General features: G+C 45.8%; 1 protein-coding gene and 1 long non-coding RNA gene across 5 annotated transcripts in view; one reads left to right on the top strand and one right to left on the bottom strand.

The window, feature by feature from the left end:
* Positions 1-22,349, top strand: part of LOC309640278 — a 711,494-nt gene that overhangs the window by 429,172 nt on the left and 259,973 nt on the right. The window lies entirely within an intron of this gene.
* Positions 1-22,349, bottom strand: part of MTCL1 (microtubule crosslinking factor 1) — a 126,831-nt gene that overhangs the window by 22,209 nt on the left and 82,273 nt on the right. For 3 of the 4 annotated variants that reach the window (XM_082418568.1, XM_082418566.1, XM_082418567.1), the window contains 2 exons: positions 12,138-12,365; positions 10,748-10,945 (listed from right to left, as the gene is read on the bottom strand). In XM_082418568.1, the coding sequence (XP_082274694.1) occupies positions 10,748-10,945; positions 12,138-12,365 (426 nt within the window). Of the gene's footprint in view, positions 1-10,747; positions 10,946-12,137; positions 12,366-15,103; positions 15,227-22,349 lie in introns of all 4 variants that reach the window. The other variant, XM_082418569.1, reaches the window with a different exon arrangement.

Below are 22,349 nucleotides of genomic sequence, written 5' to 3'. Positions count from 1 at the left end.
GAGTCATGTAACACAATGTTCATTGCAGCTCTGTTTACAATAGCCAGGACATGGAAGCAATGTAAGTGTCCATCGACAGATGGATGTATAAAGAAGATGTGGCACATATATATACGATGGAATATTACTCAGCCATAAAAAAAAACAAAATTGAGTTATTTGTAGTGAGGTGGGTGGAGTCTGTCATACAGAGTGAAGTAAGTCAGAAAGAGAAAAACAACGTATGCTAACACATATATATGGAATCTAAAAAAAAAACATTGTCATGAAGAACCTAGGGGTAGGACAGGAATAAAGACGCAGACGTAGAGAATGGACTTGAGGACACGGGGAGGGGGAAGGGTAAGCTGGGACGAAGTGAGAGTGGCATGGACATATGTACATTACCAAATGTAAAATAGCTAGTGGGAAGCAGCCGCATAGCACAGGGAGATCAGCTCGGTGCTTTGTGACCACCTAGGGGGGTGGGATAGGGAGGGTGGGAGGGAGACGCAAGAGGGAGGAGATAATGGGGATATATGTGTATATATATAGCTGATTCACTTTGTTATAAAGCAGAAACTAACACACCACTGTAAAGCAATTATACTCCAATAAAGATGTTAAAAAAAAAAAAAAGCCAAAGGTAAACGGTTAACTTGTTCGTGAAGGCTTCCTCGTGGTCCCCCGAGATAGAATCACTATCCCTCTCTTTTCTGCTCACTAATGGCAGGAAGAACCACTGCACCTACTTGTTTATCCTGTTCCTCCCCTGTCCCCCAGATCTGTAAGTTGTGGGAGGAGACAGTGCTTAGCTCATGGGAAGCATGCAAACAGGTCTGATAAATGAAGAATGGATTTTTATTACTAATCTGCTTATACCCAACTTAAAAGATTTTATATTTTCTAAAACCAGTCCAGCCCTTTGGACACACATTTCAAAACCATGATTGCTATCTTAGTGTGCCTCAGCATGGGCATTTTTTCAGAACGGTTTGGCCAAATGAATTAATACACACTGACTCAATTATGGTACCTGGATGATAAAAGCCACACGAGCCCATCTCTTCCAATCACACAGAAAACACTAAAAGCCTATCTCGAGCTCCCAGACCGGTCTCAGGGAAATCCTGTTTGGTATATTTATGAGGCAGGAAAAATAAAAGCTCTCTCAGTCCTGCTGGAGGCAGGTTGTCTGTAATATGGGAAGACAGAGAATCCCCTATATGGTAAACCTCCAGTGCCGGGGCAGCGAGGAGTGGACCTCCAGCCTGGGGTCTGCATGCCCATCAGCCTTCTGTCCTCCATCAGCTCGAGAGCCAGTCGTGCTTCTAAAACCATCTAGTCAGTGCACGAAACATACATGTACATATACAAAAATGGCTAACTGCATTTGGGGAGAATTTGAGATACTTCGCATATGTTTGGATTTACATAAAGTTGAATTAGAGAAGAGAAATTCCTTAACATGAGATTTATCACTGAAAACACCATAGTTTTCTCCATAGTTTACCTGAAGAGTTTTAATATTAGATACAGTAGACTTTTGGTTGAGTGGAATGGTCTGTTTGTTAGCATTTATTGCTCCTTGATTTTTCTCACCTTGAACAGCAATTTTCACTTTTAGCTTTGAGATGAAAGGCACTAAGAGGACAATTCAGTTAACATTTGCAAAACTCAGCAGATAGAGAACATTCTAAAAATCCTACATGTTCTTTCCAACCATCTGAATATAAGTAAATTACCTCTATTCTCAACGAGATGCTCATAAAATATGTGAAATTGTATTGATAATAAATGCAGAAGTTCCTTTCAGCTCTACACCAAAAGTATTTAAAAATGATATAAGTGCAAGTGAGTGACAAGACGTGCTGCAACAGTCTTTTCACAAATACACATCTCCCTAAGTACAGAATTTGTTTGCTGAAAAATTAGATATGGTTTATGATAGATTTGATTTTTCATCTTTGGATTTTAAATTTTTAAAAAAATCACTATTCAAGTCAAACAGTTTTAAGCATAAAATACTAATAATTTTGATCCACTCTTTGGAGTAGTCTCATTTTCAACTTTAGAAAAAGCAGAAAACCACATAATAAATTCTTATATGTTATTAATAACTCCCTGTGAAGCCCAAGTTGTGTATGTGGTCAGCTGTGGGCTTCTTAGGCATATAACAAACAGCCGTGACAACATTAGGACCAGAACTTTGTGCTCCTTGAAAGCAGGGTTCACATGATAGTCCTTTTGCAGATTGAAAATTTGCTTCCTCTGGAAGTAAGTACTTTTTGGCATTAGCAGATATCAGATTAAATAAAATTAAGCCTTAATGTTTTCATGCACGTTTGGGTCAGAGTAATCAACATAATGTCCTGTTAATACCAATATTATATTTAATCATCATGGAATGAGCTCAAAATTGCTTCGGGGTGAGGGTGGCCAAAGGGAACAAGAGCCCAGAGAATTGATGCTATTTGGTACCTGTTCCCATGGTCACCCGGGAGCAGCAATGTGGCCTGGCAAGCAGCCAGCCTAGCTCTGCCACTGGAGAACAATGGCAAGAGCTGATGTCCAAGGGAATGAGCCATAGATGGGCATGATCCTTCCAAATGACTGTTACACACACAAAAACCCAATGATGGTAACTAATGCTAATGGTTTCTAATGGGCCAGGGTGTGTTAATCATTCACCTACAGAACGTTGCTTGCATCTCACATCTCTCCTGAGTGCACACTGTCACGTGCCTGTGTTACAGGGGAGGAACCACAGTGACAGGTGACCTGTCTGGCCGTGAGGAAGTGTGGAGCCTGAGTGCAATCCAGGCCTGTGCCACCTGAGGCCAGACAAGCCCACCAACATATGTGAATTCTGGCATCATACCCTACCCGGGCTTTTTTTTTTTTTTTAAAGATGCCTAATCTCTGTGAAGCAAATTCCATCCCCCCACATCAGGAGAAATAATAATAGTGAGCCATCCTGAAAGAATGCCTAGAAGTTACTCCTCTCACTTTTTCTCTCAGTGGTGGCCCTTTGCTGGGCTAAGTTTTTGGTTAAAAGACCCAAATCAAGTCGAGAATGGAATCAAGACTCTGGTCCATTTCGAGGTCTTCAGGTGAAAGTCTTCTTGGATACAGAGCTTTCTGAACCTTCTGTGCCAGGGGCCCGGCTCTGCAACCTTTTAACTTATATATCTGGTAAGTGTGGTCAATTAAAAAGACCAACTTTTCAATCTCCTTAAGATCAGCTGGTTGGTTTTCTTGCAGAGAAACAGGATAAAATAGTTCCACTATTTCCTTCTCCTCGTTCTAAGGGCATTTCAGCCCTTCCAAGCTCATCTCTCTTGGGGAAGACTTAAAATAATCCCAAAATTGGCATCAGGAGCTTGACTGTGCTATAACGTTTTAAGCTTATAACAGGTTCAAGGTTGGGCTTCAGCCAATAGGACTGCTACCCAGTTATAGGACAAATATTAATAGAAAGTGAAAAGGAAATTTATAGAAAGGTAGCATACCAATTGGTGAGGCAATACCAGCTACTTTACAGAATCACTTTTGCCTAAGATTTCTAAGACATGTGCATCGTAATTCTGTGAAAGAGCTAAACTACCATCAACTACTCTGCTTGCGTCAGAGCCATTAACTTGGAGATGGGTTTAATCTGAAGTTGGAACAGAGGTACTGACCTGCTGCTATGGGCTGACCTGCAAAAAGCCAGTCACAAGATAGAGGTGCTGGCCTCCACCTCCTACTCACTTAGGCAGAGAGAGTTCTGGAATGCTGTGGTGGCTGCCCCTGACCCCAACACAGGCATGCATAGTTCCTACTTGATACATATAACGAGAGGGGCCTCCTGCAGGTTCAAAATAAAAGTAACTCTTCCACCAGCAGGAGCCCCAAGACAAGTCCTCTACTGAGATTAGCTAGAAAGGATACATTTACACATCCAGCAACATTTTAACAGATAAGCCATTTGTCATTCCTACCTTCATTGTTACATTCAGATTAAGATTCTTTTCTAAAACCCTTATCCCCCCCACAGATAAAAGAGAATGAGTCGGCATAAAAAAAAAAAAAAGAGAGAATGAGTCATTGAAGACTGGCGTGAAAATATAATCTATGATGGAAGTTTGCGGAGATGACAGACTCATCTATGGACAGAACTCCTGTGTTCACTGGCTGAGGACACGCCAGGTGGTCTGGGCTGTGCAGGCTCAGTGCCTGCAGGTCACCATCATTGTCACCAAGAGCCTCTGGGGAATAAAGGTGGGTGTGTAAGAGAACAAATAGATGTAGGCTGAATAAGGTATAAACCCAGAGCTGTCACCAAAGACTTCAAAGAAACAAGGGCAGGTCTGATGAAAGTCAAGTGGCCAGATGGGAACAATGAGCTTATTAGCAAGCTTGTTAGCGTATTTAGATCTCCTGCCACTCCCTGAAAGATAGGTCGCAAACTGCCGGCCACAGTTAGCTCTGGGAAGTGGGACTGGGGCCAAGAGAGTATTTCCTCGGATACCTTTTGGTACTGTGACCCTCCACGTCCTGCACATACTATTTTCACAGTAATAGAAACAAACAAACAGAATACACAGCAAAAATAAAGTGTTTCCTAACCTTAAGCTCTAGTCTGGTTCCCTTCATACAGAGTTGCATGTCTCCTAGGCAAAGTTATAAAGTTGCAGAGTCTGAAGAATAAATCTGGTGCAGCATACACAAGTGAAAGATAAAAGCTACCTAGGCTCAAGTGGAGCACTTTCTTATTTCAAAAATTAAATCAGGGCAGATCACAGTTCTGATGTGCAGAAGTGCTTTTTCTGGAAGTTTTTGCATCTTGGGCAGAGCAGAAAGGGTGGGCTGCCAGCAAGTGGGCTTCTGGGCACCAGGTGAGTCCAAGTCCAGGAGGTCCTGGAGCCAAAGGCATTCTGTCTATAGGGGAAAGGCCGGCTTTGACCTAGGGCAGCCCCCAAAGGCCCTACACTGAAGATGGGTCCTGGGTCACTGGCAAAGGTCCAGGGGAGCAGATTCCACCCGGTCCTCAGGCTGGATCCCTGGTGAGGCTTCCTCAGTGACCAGGGGCAGTTGAAGGAAGACTTGAAGATGAAAATGAAACGTAATTGCACTAGATCATGCTCTGAAGTTTAGGTTCTTCATATTTACACTTAGATGCTTTATCAGATCAGAAATAAATGAAAAAGAAATGAAACAATAGCAAAGATCAATAAAACTAAAAGCTGGTTCTTTGAGAAGATAAACAAAATTGATAAACCATTAGCCACACTCATCAAGAAAAAAAGGGAGAAGACTCAAATCAATAGAATTAGAAATGAAAAAAGAGAAGTAACAACTGACACTGCAGAAATACAAACGATCATGAGAGATTACTACAAGCAACTTTATGCCAATAAAATGGACACCGTGGAAGAAATGGACAAATTCTTGGAAAAGCACAACCTTCTGAGACTGAACCAGGAAGAAATAGAAAATATAAACAGACCAATCACAAGCCCTGAAATTGAGACTGTGATTAAAACTCTTCCAACAAATGAAAGCCCAGGACCAGATGGCTTCACAGGCAAATTCTATCAAACATTTAGAGAAGAGATAACACCTGTCCTTCTCAAACTCTTCCAAAATATAGCAGAGGAAGGAACACTCCCAAACTCATTCTACGAGGCCACCATCAACCTGATACCAAAACCAGACAAAGATGTCACAAAGAAAGAAAACTACAGGCCAATATCACTGATGAACATAGATGCAAAAATCCTCAACAAAATCCTAGCAAACAGAATCCAACAGCACATTAAAAGGATCATACACCATGATCAAGTGGGGTTTATCCCAGGAATGCAAGGATTTTTCAGTATATGCAAATCAGTCAATGGATACACCATACTAACAAATTGAAGGATAAAAACCATATGATCATCTCAATAGATGCAGAAAAAGCTTTTGACAAAATTGAACACCCATTTATGACAAAAACTCTCCAGAAAGTAGGCAAAGAGGGAACTTACCTCAACATAATAAAGGCCATATATGACAAACCCACAGCCAACATCATTCTCAATGGTGAAAAACTGAAACTACTTCCTCTAAGATCAGGAACAAGACAAGGTTGTCCACTCACCACTATTATTCAACATAGTTTTGGAAGTTTTAGCCACAGCAATCAGAGAAGAAAAAGAAATAAAAGGAATCCAAATCAGAAAAGAAGAAGTAAAGCTGTCACTGTTTGCAGATGACATGATACTATACTAGAGAATCCTAAAGAATCTACCAGAAAAGAAATAGAGCTAATCAATGAATTTGATACAAAATTAATGCTTAGAAATCTCTTGCATTACTATACACTAATGATGAAAAATCTGAAAGAGAAATTAAGGAAACACTCCCATTTACCACCGCAACAAAAGGAATAACATACCTAGGAATAAACCTACCTAAGGAGACAAAAGACCTTTATGCAGAAAACTATAAGACACTGATGAAAGAAATTAAAGATGATACAAACAGATGGAGAGATATACCATGTTCTTGGATTGGAAGGATCAACACTGTGAAAATGACTATACTACCCAAAGCAATCTACAGATTCAGTGCAATCCCTATCAAACTACCAATGGCATTTTTCACAGAACTAGAACAAAAAATTTCACAATTTGTATGGAAACACAAAGACCCCAAATAGCCAAAGCAATCTTGAGGAAAAAAAAAAAAAAAAAAGAACTGGAGGAATCAGCCTCCCGGACTTCAGACTATACTACAAAGCTACCGTAATCAAGACAGTATGGTACTGGCACAAAAACAGAAATATAGATCAATGGAACAGGATAGAAAGCTCAGAGATAAACCCACGCACATATGGTCACCTTATTTTGGGTAAAGGAGTCAAGAATATACAATGGAGAAAAGACAGCCTCTTCAATAAGTGGTGCTGGGAAAACTGGACAGCTACATGTAAAAGAATGAAATTAGAACACTCCCTAACACCATGCACAAAAATAAACTCAAAATGGATTAAAGACCTAAATGTAAGACCAGACACTGTAAAACTCTTAGAGGAAAACATAGAACACTCTATGACATAAATCACAGCAAGATCCTTTTTGACCCACCTCCTAGAGAAATGGAAATAAAAACAAAAATAAACAAATGGGACCTAATGAAACTTAAAAGCTTTAGCACAGCAAAGGAAACCATAAGCAAGACGAAAAGACAGCCCTCAAAATGGGAGAAAATATTTGCAAATGAAGCAACTGACAAAGGATTAATCTCCAAAATTTACAAGCAGCTCATGCAGCACAATATCAAAGAAGCAAACAACCCAATCAAAAAATGGGCAGAAGACCTAAACAGACATTTCTCCAAAGAAGATATAGAGATTGCCAACAAACACGTGAAGGGATGCTCAGCATCACTAATCATCAGAGAAATGCAAATCAAAACTACAATGAGGTATCACCTCACACCGGTCAGAAAGGCCATCATCAAAAAATCTACAAACAATAAATGGTGGAGAGGGTGTGGAGAAAAGGGAACCCTCTTGCACTGCTGGTGGGAATGTAAATTGATACAGCCACTATGGAGAACAGCAGGGAGGTTCCTTAAAAAACTAAAAATATAACTACCATACGACCCAGCAATCTCACTACTGGGCATATACCCTGAGAAAACCATAATTCAAAAAGAGTCGTGTACCAAAATGTTCATTGCAGCTCTGTTTACAATAGCCAGGACATGGAAGCAACCTAAGTGTCCATTGACAGATGAATGGATAAAGAAGATATGGCACATATATACAATGGAATATTACTCAGCCATAAAAAGAAACGAAATTGAATTATTTGTAGTGAGGTGGATGGACCTAGAGTCTGTCATACAGATTGACGTAAGTCAGAAAGAGAAAAACAAATACAGTATGCTTACACATATATATGGAATCTAAAAAAAAAATGGTCATGAGGAACCTAGGGGCAAGACGGGAATAAAGACGCAGACCTACTAGAGAATGGACTTGAGGACACGGGGAGGGGGAAGAGTAAGCTGGGACAAAGTGAGAGAGTGGCATGGACATATATACACTACCAAATGTAAAACAGATAGCTAGTGGGAAGCAGCCGCATAGCACAGGGAGATCAGCTTGGTGCTTTGTGACCACCTAGAGGGGTGGGATAGGGAGGGTGGGAGGGAGGGAGACGCAAGAGGAAGAGAGATGGGGACATATGTATAACTGATTCACTTTGTTATAAAGCAGAAACTAACACACCATTGTAAAGCAATTATACTCCAATAAAGATGTAAAAAAAAAAAAATTAAAAAAAGAAAAAAAGTATTAGGTCACAGCCTTGAATGAACTTATCTTTTAATTAATCCAATTCTGAGAAGATTGGCTGTTGTAACCCCAAGGTCATACTTCTGGCCCTACTGACCATCCTGTGTTTAAAAACCTGACTTCAGGACTTACTAATAAGTATAAAATGCATACACAGCCATAGCAGTGCTCGCCTCAGAAGCTTAATGCAGTGGTGGGCGTCTTGGAGCTCATCCCCAGCCTGGGCCCTTCCACAAAGGCTGGGCGAGCTCAAAGTGCTCACTGCTCCCAGGACAGTCGGGTCCCTGCCGCACTATCAGTCAGCGGGGAATGTTCACAGAGCCAAACATTTTCCAACCTGGTGGTTTTTTATCAACTATTTCCAAGGTCAACTTGGTACATGTAATTTTTTTTTTCCCTCATTTGACATGATAAATGTTGCCATCCACTGGTTCAACTGTAAGAATGTTCAGTATGACACAAAGCGAGGCCTGGGAAATTCTGTTACTTGCTAATTTATCCTTGGGAAAGAAGTCAGGCCACGTTTCCCACTCTGCTTATCACCTTGGGAGGCTTTCTTGGGAGTTTCTGAGAAGGTGCGGCTCTGCGGGGCACCTCCCTTGAGACACATGCTCGGCTTTTGCATCCAGGCTGCCTGGCCGGTACCCACTCCGCAACAGGGCAGACAGACCTCCTCCCAGGGAACGTGCACTCCCGGGGAGCCAGCTGTCGTTGCGGTGGAGCTCATTAATCTTGTGTCCTCGGACGGACGGACGGCCTTGTGCACTTGACTGCCATGGGCAGATGGGTCCAGTAAAGGCAGATCTGAATCTGCCATCTGGAAGCCACCCTGTTAGCCCATCCACAGCCTCTGCCCCGCACCATACAAAGTGGAGACTCACTGATCCATTTCAAGCGGAAGAGCTGAGAAATGAATGTTGGAAGGAGGCGGCAGCAAAGAGAGAGGATGTTAAAATACAATGAACGGGAGGTTCCAGCTGAGTGACTTTCCATAGTTTTCCATCTCACGGGGAAAATTTTCCATGACTGTTGTTTGGGAAACCAGATGTGTTACATTGTTTTCCTCCCCCCTTTCCAAAGCATTTGGATGCACGCGTGGGAAACACCCAATACGCCCCTCAGAGGCAGTGGGTTTGTGGCTAAATAGCAATTGAGGCATACTATGTGAATTAATCACAGATACTTCATAGGACTGATTGACAACATCGCTTTTAAAAATAATAGAACTGGTAGATGTTAGAGGATGTTTTCGCAAAGTAGCATTTTATTTTCTAACTGGATCTTTGCCGGAAAACACATTCCATGAGCTAAAAATCTCCCCGTGGACACTGGCCTAACGACAGACTTCCTAATAACGGTAATTAAAAGTTCCTTTGAAAGTATAACCTCTTTCTTGAGACGTATTATTCTGGGAAAAATGAAGGGTGGATGGGTATGTGTAGAAATCAGGTCTTCAGTTCTGAAAGTCTGAGTTGTACACGGAGAGAAGGCAGTAGGGGAAAGGCACACTCCCCCAGGCCTGAGCTCAGACAGCGCCACTTTCCTGCTCTGGATCTGCGCCCAGGTTCTGCTGCCATTCCTCACCCCCTTGATGCCCTGAGGCTCTGGGCGGAGGGAGGGGCCGCATGGAGCACCCGAACGCCTGTGGCTGAGCAGCTGCAGCTGTGTCCGGGGCCACCCCGCCCTGCACCTCACCCCAGAGCCAGGCTCTGCTTGCCAGACCCTCAAAGAAGCGACACAGGGTCAGGAGGGACTCAGGCCACGGTGCCCAGGAGCAAGAAAGCCTTAGTCTCGCAGGACCTCAGCACGCCAAACCCTCTACGGCTGCCGTTTTGTAGAAAAATGCAAAAACTCTGGGGGCCATAGTATCTTTTGGCTTATTCAGCAGGGCCTGTCTGCTTATAAAAATGAATGGGGCGTTTGGCAGCACTAATAATTAAGGTTCTACACTGAAATCCCACCTCTCTACACACGCTTTAATTTTTTTTCCAAGTGTCGTCAAATATTTTTATTGGGGACATTATGTTTCACGTGGCTTAAAAAGAACCTGAAACACTTTATACATGTTTGGGGATTAAAAAGACCAAACTTGTTGTGTCTTTCCTCCTGTGCGTTATGTTGCCAGTTTAGTGATGATGCCGACGCCCACTCAGCAAACAACAGCAAAGCCCTAAGTTCCTTTTCTGGCCATGGTCATGGCACTTCCTCCTTGGAAGAATGGTCAACCTTTATAAGGCACAGGCTACTCCATCCAATACTGTTTTTTCTTCCTGCTGAGGTACATTCGCTGGCCTTGAGGGGACACAATCCATGTGACCTTATCATGTCCTTATTTATGTGAATAAGCCAAATAAACGAGACCTTTCTGCCCTGGGAACAACAGCACGTGAACTGATGACAGACTACGGGTCTCCTCTCCCCGGCATGGGCACCCACCTGCCTGTGGAGCTGTCCCCCGTCTGTGGGCTGCAGCCGTGGTCCGTGGTCACCGATCTGCACACCAAACTGTGGAGGATGCTCCCCCAGGGAAAAGCCACAGCCTGGACCGTCGTCTTCTTGGTCTGGACCGTCCACCTTTGCATCCTCCTGAACGCCAGGCTCCCCAAGCCTGTGGAAGGTCTCTGGAAGCTCGCTCTGAAACGGCAGGAGGGGATGATCACAGCTCCACCCGAATCCTTTTGCCCTGAAGCCTAATTTTTAGTGTTTGAGGGTAATTACCCACTTTAGGGGTTATCATGTCTTTGCTTCTCAGCCCTTTCCCCTAATAGGCTCATTCTGGCCATGGCACTCATTGGCCACTTTCTCCATTTTATAGAGTGGGTGCCCAGGTTTATTAGAAGAGATTAGAAATATTACTATTTATAAATTATTACTGCTCACAGTTAACAGTTTTATAAATTAGAGAAGGAAGAACTCCAAAGTATTGATCAACAGAAAACCTTACAACTATTACTAGGTTTTGCTTAATGATGGTTTTCTAGGTCATGGCTATTTGGAAGCAGGTTGAATTCGTTTTTGAAGACATTCTTCACTCTGAGGCAAGAGCATCACTGTATCTTCCCATTCATAGGGTGTCTTAAAATTACATACACTGTTTGTGAGAGTAGGAAGCAGAGGAAAGGTGTTCAGGGGCTAAAAGGAACCAACAGTCACAGAGCCCTGAAAGCAGCCGACAAGGTAGCCAGGGGCGTGGATGTCCAGAACACACGGACACCAGCGGCTCCAGCCCTGTGTTCACCAGAGAGCAAGGCCAGGAAGGAGCCTGCAGAGCTGGAGGTCACTCTGCCTTCATCGATAAAAATCAGAAAGCAAATAACTCAGTTCTGGTTCTGTTGTGAATCTGGGAATTGAGGCATAAGAAGGAAGCGTGTACAGATTTCAGAGGTGGCAAGAAAGTACCCCCTGGAGCTCAGAGAGACCGTATGAAACTGCACTGGCAGAACGGGCTCTGGCATTTAGGACCAAAAACTAAAATGGAAAGAAGAGAGAACAAGTTAGAACTAGGTTTTACAAACCATCACTGTGGAATGGACCGATAAGGACCTCAGGGTGGTAACTAACGAATTCATCTGTCAGCAACAAAAGACGTGGCAGCAACACTTGTCTGCAGGATGATGTTACAGACCAGCGTGCTCTTAAAACGAGGTCAAAGGGCAGCACTGGACAACCCACTGCATTTCCACTGCCTGGATTGGACTTGACAAAACACCCTGAAGCAGCAGAACATGACTGTATGTGTCAGGGGAGGGGGACAGCAGGGCCTGGCTGGGGGTGGGGGCAAGAGCAAAACAGATGCAAAGACAAGGAACTCCCCAGGCAGAGGTACCTCCGTGAGATCCTCCGCGTCCTCCTCCGTCTGCTTCCCTTGCCGCCAGTGTTTCAGCAGCCACCTGAGTTTGACGTAGAAAAGGAAGATGTTCTGCTTCAGGGAGCACAGCTCCTGCTGCAAGAGCCTCTCGTCACTCCAGGTCTGCTCGTGCAGCGAGTTCTGCAGGGCCAGGCTGTGCACCTCCAGCTCCCGCCGCCGCAAGGCACACAGGTGCTCCTCCTCCATCTTGAACGGAAGAAAAGAGACGGTGTGACGGGTACCTGTCCCGACCTGGCACCCAAACCAAGGGTCTCTGCAAACGGCCATCCAATCCGTGCCATTTTGCACATGGGACGTGAAACGCAGAAGCTCCCCCACGTTTAGTAAACTCCTCGAGAGGTTCGCTATTTACAAAACCTTGAGCGTTTTCGCTCAGAAACGAAACCTTGAGCGTTTTCTGATGCAGAAGCAAGTGCTCTTTCAAGGGGAGGTGTCAGGATCAATTTTCTTTATGGAGTCTCTCGTGGTGTATTTAGATGTTTCTAAACTCTGTCAGGAGAACTGTCTCTTGCAATAGATGGCTCACAGCTGACTTATATGCAGACCCCATTTGCCTTCCACACAGGGGCTGGTACCCAAGGTAAATTGCAGTTGTCAAGGCCAAGCAAGTGGGAATCCTTCCCCTTGACTTCCTGGGCCCTGTGGTCCCCACACCCCCTGACAGAGGACAAGCTAGTACTAGACTGCACAGAGGGTGAGCGCACAGGAAAGACCAACAAGCTACTTCCACGCTTGAGACCTCACCTTCCTACCAGGTATGGGCGACACTCAGGGAAACAAAAGCATTGCTGGGAAAGAAATGTTTTCCATCACTGTATTAGTTGCTGCCTTTTCCACATGGGTATAGACACACTCTTCCAAGCGGTAAACAACTGTTACGTGTCAATAATGACTAAGCAAAAGGGTGTGACTAAAATCTGAACTTACAGATCAGGGCACAGGAATAACATCCATAGTAGCTAAAGTGATACCTGGGGTGGAAGCTTTCTGCTCCACAGACCAAAGAGAGGGTTAGAACGCCAGCCTTATCGTCATCCTAACTTAATACCCCCTCTTGTGCCAAAAGCCAACGGGTAGGTTTGGTTTTGTTTCCCTAAAGAACCTGATGGGTGCTCAGAAGCCATGGGACCATGGGAGCATGACTGTGGCTGCCTGAGGTCGACACCGGTCTGACCGACGTGCTAAAGGCCGGTGACCAGCGAGGCCGCTCTGTGAGGCCCTGGGCTGTGTGGTCACTTGCACGGCCACTGTCGTGATACCAGACCGAGTTTGCACTTGAAGCTGGGATAACATAAAGCAATGGCGATTTCATTCACGCTCTCAGCAGCCCCAAGTCCCACCACCGGCTCGCTCCCCTGTGGATGCAGGACAGGACGGAGTGACGAAGCGGCAGCCCAGCTGCTGGAAATCCAGTGTCTGCAATTTATTTTTGTGTTATCTTAGGCTATCGACTGACCCTGGTAAAGTTTCAGCTGCTGAGTGTCGCTAACTCATGCTGTGCGGTGCCCAGTGCATGGCGGGTGTCCCAGAGGGGCCCCCAGGATTGGCCGCTGGAGGCGCAGCCCTGGGAAGGGGCTGTTCTCTTGGTTTTTTCATCCCTAACCTCCTGGAAATGACCCTTCCTGACTCGCTGGCTCTGACCTCTCCTCCAGGACCCCACACACTTCCCAAGTCTCAGAGTTCTGGTCCTCTGCCTTCAGGGAGGTGAGGGGACCCCTTCCATTCCCCTCTGAACAAGCCTAGATGCCATCTCACCGCCTCCAACTGAGGACTGGGAGACTCTTCACACCCACCCCTTTATCCTGAATCCAAGTACTAGAAACACCTGGGACCCTGCCATTCTGCTAACGGCGTCTCCAGGGATAAATTCACTCAAACGTGATTTTTGGTGCAATGCAAAAAAAGTTAAATTACGTAGGAATTTACCCTTTACAAAAGGAAAATAATTTCATATTACCTAATAATACATGAAACTTGACCTATAAATGTAACTTTTAAAAAGGGGTGCACATCTAGTGGTAAAGGATGGTACCCGGCTCGGCTCTGCGTGGCAAGGTGCAGAAGGGGCTCCCTTAATCAGTTTTTTGACCCATTTAGATAAGCACGACCACGGCAACACGGGGCTTCGGTGTAACTCACATTCCTTGCCAAAATAAGTTCTTGGATACACAGGTACCTTATTTTGCATAGGATATGCATTTAAAATACCGTGGTGCCATTTCAAGATCAACTGGTTTTTGGTTTTAAAGATACAGATATCTTTCAAGAACAAATACAAAAAGCAGCAGCCATGGCAATTCCGAGCCTGGATATCTGTTTACAACTCAAGTAGATCCGGGGTGGCGGGAACTAAATGGTCCTCGGAGGCCTGCGGGCAGTGAAGTCCGTCTCCTAAGAACTCTGGGGAAGGACTGAGTGGATGAGGGATCAGGAGCCAGGAACAGGTTACTCTAAATCAGTTGAAAGAGCTGATAAGGCCACAGCTCAGTTAATGGCAGCTTTCTGAAAACAATGGGTGAATTGTTGATGTTTCTCAGAAAATTAACCTAATATTGTTAAAACATATCAATCTGCAGGACAGTGAAAGTTATGGACACACTTTAATGTCCGGCGTTTAGTGCCCTTACTTTACTTTGCTGATTCTGGCTGCAGGAAAGTTTAGATTAGATATTAGGAAGACCTTCCCGAGACCACAGTGTCAGCATGGAAATGCATGTTTTCGAGCAGGGAGGGAGACAGTGATCTTTATGAGACCCCCAGGGGGCAGCTTGAAGGGATGTCCCTTCCACACGCCCTCCAGCCCCGAGCCCAGGCTGCCCAGCCTGTGCAGGAGACAGAGTCCTTGTAAAACACCTCTTGTCCTCTCTCTCTCAAGGGGCCCCTGCAGACAGAGAAGGTGGTGCTGAACCGTGGTCCGTATTTACCTTCCGGATGGTGTCTGTAAATATCTCTGCCTCCTCTTGATGCATACTGGCCACCTGTGCAAGCTGACCCTGCAGCTCCTTTATCAATACACTCTGTTCAAGTAAAACGGGGGAGCCCCTGAGCTGATTGGTGGGACAAAGGAAGGGGTTTAGTGGCAGCAAGAACTCGGTCTGAGCTGAAGATGCAGGACAAATGTGCACAAGGCAGGGACACACATGGAGTGACATGGCACGCGTGGGCGCGGTGGCAGAGGAGTGACCCTCAGCAGCTCCCCCAGAGCCTCACCTGGCCTCCGCCTGCCCTGCATCTCTCACCCAGCAGACGGGTGGGTAAGCGGTACCCAGCACCTGAGCTTCGGCCACCACGGTAAGACAAACCAGGCCGAGAAGTGGCAGCCCCCATAGCAGCTTCGAGACAGCCTTTTAAATGCTGGGGGCGCCAGAGCTGGCAGTCCTGATGGTCAAGCATGACCACCTCACACACAGCCTCTTAGATTCACTGCCCAAGTTCACATGTGCCTCTCAGTTGCATAGTTAATGAGTTCGTACACTTTCCTGTTAGAGTTTTTCCTGCCCCATGGGAGGCCTCTCTTTCCTCCTCACATTCCCACCCAGGATGTTCTAGGTAACCGGCCTGGGGCTCCTTCACCGAACAGACACACATGGTGCCTTGGAGGAGCTACATAAGATCTGCTTGCTACATTTTAGGTTAAAATACTTAAAGGAATCTTTAACATAATTGTTATTGGTAAAATCCATCTTTTATGTGCAAATGGCAATGATAGAGGTCGAGCTTCTCCTTTTGAAATGTTTTTTAGAGATGGAAACGCTGTCATATTGAAAATCTCAGTCATCATTAAAATTGAGGCATGCCGTGCTACTCACTGGTTTCTGCTGCGTGAAGATAGGTGATTTATAAAGCTGGGGATTAGAGTGGTCTGTTGCAAGAAAAACAGTTGTCACTTCGCTAGTTCATTCTGATTACGTTTAACTAATCTGTTATTTCTCACCGAGGGTACCGCTGCTCTCCTCTGATACAAGCTGGTGTTGCCTGGATTCCCGAGAATAGGAAATGCAGACAATAAAAGAGCAGAGCACTTGCCCTAGCACAGGCTTGACTACAAGAGAATTTACAGAAAGAAGGATGGAGACCGAATATCAGAAACACTGGGAACTCACCACTTTGGGATAAACTTTTTGAAAGCTAGAGATTTAAGGTCATCCTTTTTTCAAGAAACTCAAGAACTACTGAGACCGTGAATGCCTCTGTACTTTGCTGGTTACTAGGTATTATTACTGCAGCCTTTTATATCTACTAGGCAGAGTCAGGGGTTCTCTCTGAAGAGGAGTATTTCTCTACACATCGAATTTACCCCAATGACTAATTTCTCATTTCTAAAAGTTCTGTTCTTTTTTCTTCAATATGTGGGATCTTTTACAGTACGACTTACTTTTTTGTCCTGTTTGCTGGCCCTTGGTCGATCTGAGAGCGCTTCTTTTACAGTTTCTATCTGCTAATTCTAGGATCTGGAGGTCTCAGAGTGGCTCCAGCTGCTGCTGCGCTAGCGCCATGAGCGCATCGGCGGTGGGGCATTAGCTAGGATCTCGAGTGTGGCCTGGGCTGAGGATGTGCCCGCAGGTGGTCTTGAATTTGCAGAAGCCAGCAGCTGAACAGAAATTCTCCTTTCCTCAGGGGTTCAACTTAGAGCCTGGTCCTGGTGAAGCCGCCATCCTGACGGGTACCCTGGGGAGGCTCCACGCGGCTGGGCAAGCTGTCCTATTGCCCCCCCCCACCCCCCGCCATGGACAGACGCTTCTTCAGCCTTTCATAAAGGGCAGTTTGCGGGGGTGGTCCTGGTTCATTTCTCTCCCTGTCCATTTTCAATTCTGAAGTCAATTCCAACCCTTGAAGATTTTCCTAACTTTCTTGGGAATAGAGCTCTATATTTAAAAGGACATTAGATATTTTATGCAGCACTTTCTATCTACTGAGTGCCTATAGCTTTCGGCTCTATGCTGGGGACACAGCAGTAAGTAAGCTGCCCCCGACCCCTGCCCTCCTGGGGCTTCCCTCCTGCCCCTCGAGGAGTTTGGCACAGGAGTGCTTCCAGGTCACCTGGTTGCTCTATGGTCAGCTTTACTTTTTTTTTCTTTCCTTTTGGCCATGCTGCACGGCTTGCAGGATCTTAGTTCCCCAAGCAGGGATTGAACTTCGGCCCTCAGCAGTGAAAGCGCCGAGTCCTAACCACTGGACCACCAGGGAATTCCTCCAGCTTTACTTTTTCTTTTTTTTTCCAAATAAATTATTTTTGGCTGCATTGAGTCTTCGTTGCTGCGCGCGGGCTTTCTCTAGCTGCGGCGACTGGGGGCTACTCTTTGTTGTGGTGCACGGGCTTCTCATTGCGGTGCCTTCTCTTGTTGTGGAGCATGGGCTCTAGGTGCGTGGGCTTCAGTAGTTGTGGCACGTGGGCTCAGTAGTTGTGGCTCGCGGGCTCTAGAGCGCAGGCTCAGTAGTTGTGGCGCACGGGCCTTAGCTGCTCCGCAGCATGTGGGATCTTCCCGGGCTAGGGATCACACCTGTGTCCCCTGCATTGGCAGGCGGATTCTTAACCACTGCGCCACCAGGGAAGTTCCAGATTTACTTTTGAGTTACATGCTACTCTATACATTTAAAATATGAAAATCCTCCGTATTTTAACACATTTGGTACCAGCCCAAAGCTCTGAATTATTAGATGTTAAAACGAGCATTGAAATCAAGCTGATCTTTTAAGAAAAGCAAAGACCTATTAATTTAGTTTCTACATATTACACTATTTCGTTTGGTTGTCATCTTAATAAATAATTATATAAACTTTTTATTTTGAACAAATATACAGGCCTCCTATTTCAGTGTCGTTTGATTAAAAATGTGTTCCTCTGAACCTCACCTTGGAAGGGTCACAGAAAAGGACCCTTTAAGTCCTATGAGGATGTTCATCTGGGACATTTGATTCACCTACAGCGGCTCCTGTGTCGTCTGTGGAGGCTGGTCAACGACAGAAACTTCTAGATCCTCCTCATCTACAACACATTTTCCTCTTTTCTGGTCTATTTTTGCTAATGGAACATTAAACTCTATGGACAACTAATTGCTCCTTGTCAGGATGCCGTTACTCCAGTGTCACAAAAGCCGAAACACAAACAGGCTGTGGCAGAAATTTCCATCCAGGGCCACACAACTGCCACATTCACAGCATTTTCACGCAACACAGAGATCTCCGGAAAATACATACTTCCCTTCATCGCCATGTTCCCGAAGGTTAGATTCTGAAACCATCCTCCGCGCACTCACCAGAGATTCTGATTAGACATTGAACGCACTGACCTCGTCCTGCGCAGACTGTTTACGTGAACGGACACCCTCGCAGTGGCCCCCAGGCTGTGGGCTCGTGTTCGTCTCAACACCACAGCCACCTCCCTGTGTTACTGCTGGGAAGCCCGCAGCCCACACCTGCCCCTACGTGGCGTGTCCCATGCCGATTTACACTGCTAATTTCCTGGCCATCTTCAGAGATAGTGGCTTATAAATTACTTTCCATACTTAAGGAGACAACTTCACTATCTCGATATACCAAAAACAAAATGAAACAAACAAAAAAAAAAGCTTTTCATTGTAGCCACTTATTAGACACTAGCAACACTACTTTCTAACTAGGACTCCGTTCCACCTGTATCCCTGTGACCTCATCTCCCGTGACTTCCATTTTGTTCTGGCCGGTTTTGCTACCCCTTCTTTCCAAAGTGGTTTATCGGGTCAACACCTGTGCACACATACTTGGCATAAACCCCACGTCGTTTTATCGAGGATGGTATGTCACAGCTGAGGCCGAAGGGATAGCTCGTTGATTAAAGGACAAGAGGAGGGGCTCAGGAGAAGATCTCTGAGATTTCTGACCCAGAAACTCAATCCTCTGGGCACAGGCTCGGTGTCATTTATGTGTGTAATCTGACCAGTGCCCGTGCTTGGCTACTCCTCATTCAGAACTATTTTTAAGGCACCCCACACATTCCAAACCACATATTCCGTACCCTGCTCTCCTTAACAGATGGGAATCTCTCAGCAGATTTGCCGGGAGCCACAGGGAGCAAAGTCAGGGAAGAATCCAGTGCCACATGAGAATCTTGCTGATATCTACCGAGAGGAACAGGCAACAGCAATATTGGTCCTTCTGAAGTCTGGTTGTTATCCTCTGAGCAGTTAACTTTTGTGTGGTTGCATTAGTAGGTTAGTGGGTGTTAGCAGGTTGTGACTCCGGCTCTCTCTGGCTGTGACAGTTCTGAGAGGCTGGGTAGATACACCTTCCCCTCCCAAGCTTATCGTGTGCGGTCAGAGTGGCAGGCCTCTCACTGCACAGATCTGTTACCTGTTAACACGGTACCCTGGAGTAAGGTAGTTTTTTTCTTTTTTGCCTTGTTATTACTGCTGCTACTGGTACTGCTAGTACTAGTAGTAGTTAAGTTTGGGTGTTTGGCCAAACACCCAAATCTTGTCAAATAAGCACTTAACTTCTTTCCCCTTTCCCCAAACTTGAAAATCTATAAGGCAAAAAACATAGAAAGCACTTCACAAGTGGAACTTGAGAAATTGGAATTGAGAAATTTTCTGAACTTCAGCTTAAATTCAGAAAGTTGTTTCTTCTTTTAAGCCACTGGTCCTAGGCGTCCTATCAGTCCCTCCACCACCCCCTCCGAGGAGCTAAGGGCCAGGAGCTGAAGGAAATTCACACGTGTACAGGAGTAGTTAGCTGTGCAGACAAACCATGGTCATTTCAAGGGCAATGGAAGAGGTAGTAAAGAAAACTGCTAACAAGGGGGAGGGATGGATTGAGAGTTTGGGATTAGCAGATGCACACTACTATATATAGAATGGATAAACAAGGTCCTACTGTATAGCACAGGGAACTATATTCAATATCCTGTGATAAACCATAATGGAGAAGAATATGAAAAAGAATATATATATGTATAACTGAATCACTTTGCTATACAGCAGAAATGACATCCATGCCATGTGACGTGTGTCTTTAACCCAGAGCAGCTTCCCTGCTACCTGACGGAAGCTTTGTGCACTGTTTCCATTAGAGCCTCACAGGAAAGCAATTGTTGGCAATGAATTCGGTTACATTTTCATTAAAAGGTTTTAAGAGTTCTGCTCCCTAGAACGGTCCATTGTACAATTCTTTAATCCAAAGTAATATTCAAAGACCAAACTGAGCAGTCTGTCAGGGTGATATCCACCCCAGGGACACAGCAGCTCCACTGAGCCCCAGACCCTACAAGCAATCTCCATGCGGCTCTTCTCATAAAAGGGAAAGCTATGGAGCCATCAGAGGGGTCCTAGAATATGCTTCATCTTTTAGAAAGTATTTTAATATACAATGTGTTTGCATACATAATTGAGTTTTCTCTTCTGTGTGAAATGCCTTGGTGAATAAAAAATGAGAACAAAGGATGTTTAACTCCTGAGTAATTCTATTTCCCCTTCTAGAAAACGATGCTCCTGGACCTTGCCTTTCACTTTGAGTTTTTCTTTACTTCCTCCTTAAAATGTATAAAATTAAAGGAAACCAGACAGATGCTTAAAAGAAGAAACATTCCATGGCAAGATAGCTGGGCATACAATTAGTCCCCCTGGTGATCTGCATTTGGAAACACCGCCCCCAAGGAGACAGAGCTCGTGTTGGAGGTGTCCAGGCCCAGTGGGGACCAGTCCCTGCTGTACAGGCAGCACTCCTCACGGGAGGGGTCGGGGTGGGGAGAGGACTGACCAGGCCCGAGGAAGCGGTTCTGGACCCAGTTCCACCACCAACCGGCTGGGGGGTGGGGAGAATTTGCTGACACTGCTTCACACTCCTTCTCATCCGCACGATGAGGGGATTCGTCTGAAGATCCCTCCTGAGCCACACTGTTCAGTGACCCTAAGCCACATGGCAACAGCTAACTCTGCTAACGGACCTATTACGAAGGTTTAGTTTTCCCACAACATGGTTTGATTCAACGAAGCATCTTCCTCTGTCCAGAACCACTGCCAGTTTCTGAAGCTCTGCAAAGCACGCGTGTCGGGGCAAGCGAGGAGCGCACTCGTCACGCCCACAGGATCCAGCAGGGCCTGGGGGCGTGTGGAGAGGAGCCCTCCGACACTCACCAGAGTGAACCAGACGTGGTTACGTGGGACACGCCCTGAACGGTGTATCACAGGAAAGAGGGCTCCAGGGACAGGACCAGGGAGCAGCCCGTGGAAAACGAGGAAGGGCCAAGGTGGGCAGAGAAAACTGGTGTCGACACCCCGCCTCTGGCCATGGGTTTTGGTGCCAGTACCCCGTGTGCAGGACAGGACGCAGATGGGCCGGTCGTGGCCTTACGTGTCCTATCATTTGATGTACTCTGACTGGCTAGTTTTTGCTCATTTTTACTGTATATTTATAGTTATAAAATCATACAGGAAAAAAAAGAAAATCGGTACCAGCTACAGGAGCCGCAACACTCCTCGTCCTCTCTCCTGCCTTTTGGGAACTGCTCTGATGCCTCAAAGCTGAATGGTAACATCCTCGCTGGGACTGATGAATGAAGACCCTTCATCCCGACCTTTTCTAATGCATAACATGCGGCTCTAACCCTGGAGTAACCTGCCTCAACGGGCAGTACCAGAGCCAGACACTCACTCCTCGGGGCCACCTGTCCTTCTGTACTGGGTTGAATTACTTGCAGGGAAGAGCATTCACTGAGAGGACAACTGTTGCATACAATGGAGTATCTGTGGGGGCTGCGAGCTTTGTGGACATGGGTTGCTATGACAACAGACTGCTGAAGAGCCGCCGGGTCAGGAGAGCATCCCTGATTCTGCCCTACGACTCGAGCGCCGGCATGGAAAACGTGGGGCGGGCCCACAAGACACAGGAGGGACATGGCCTGGTTTTCAGTCCTGCTTTCCTTACCGTCTGACAAGAAGCCACAGAGCACTCCCCAATCAGTCTCATATGCTTTGCCCGAGGACCCAGGAGAACCAGTCCCCCTGCCCTCACCCTGTATGGACCCCTCAGTTCAGTTGCATGCAATGGATTCTGATTCAGTTAAGTCTCCCCTGGTTCCGCATCGCCCCCCCTCCCCGTTCCGTAGGGGCCTCGGACCCAGGTAGGAACCCTCACACCGACACACGGCGAAGGAGGGGTGGGAGGGGGCGTGGCCGCTGGGACCCGCCCCTGCTG

The sequence above is a fragment of the Balaenoptera physalus genome, assembly GCF_965194825.1.
Source record: "Balaenoptera physalus genome assembly, chromosome: 12".
Taxonomy (NCBI): domain Eukaryota; kingdom Metazoa; phylum Chordata; class Mammalia; order Artiodactyla; family Balaenopteridae; genus Balaenoptera; species Balaenoptera physalus.
This window is presented reverse-complemented; position numbering and strand designations above follow the sequence as displayed.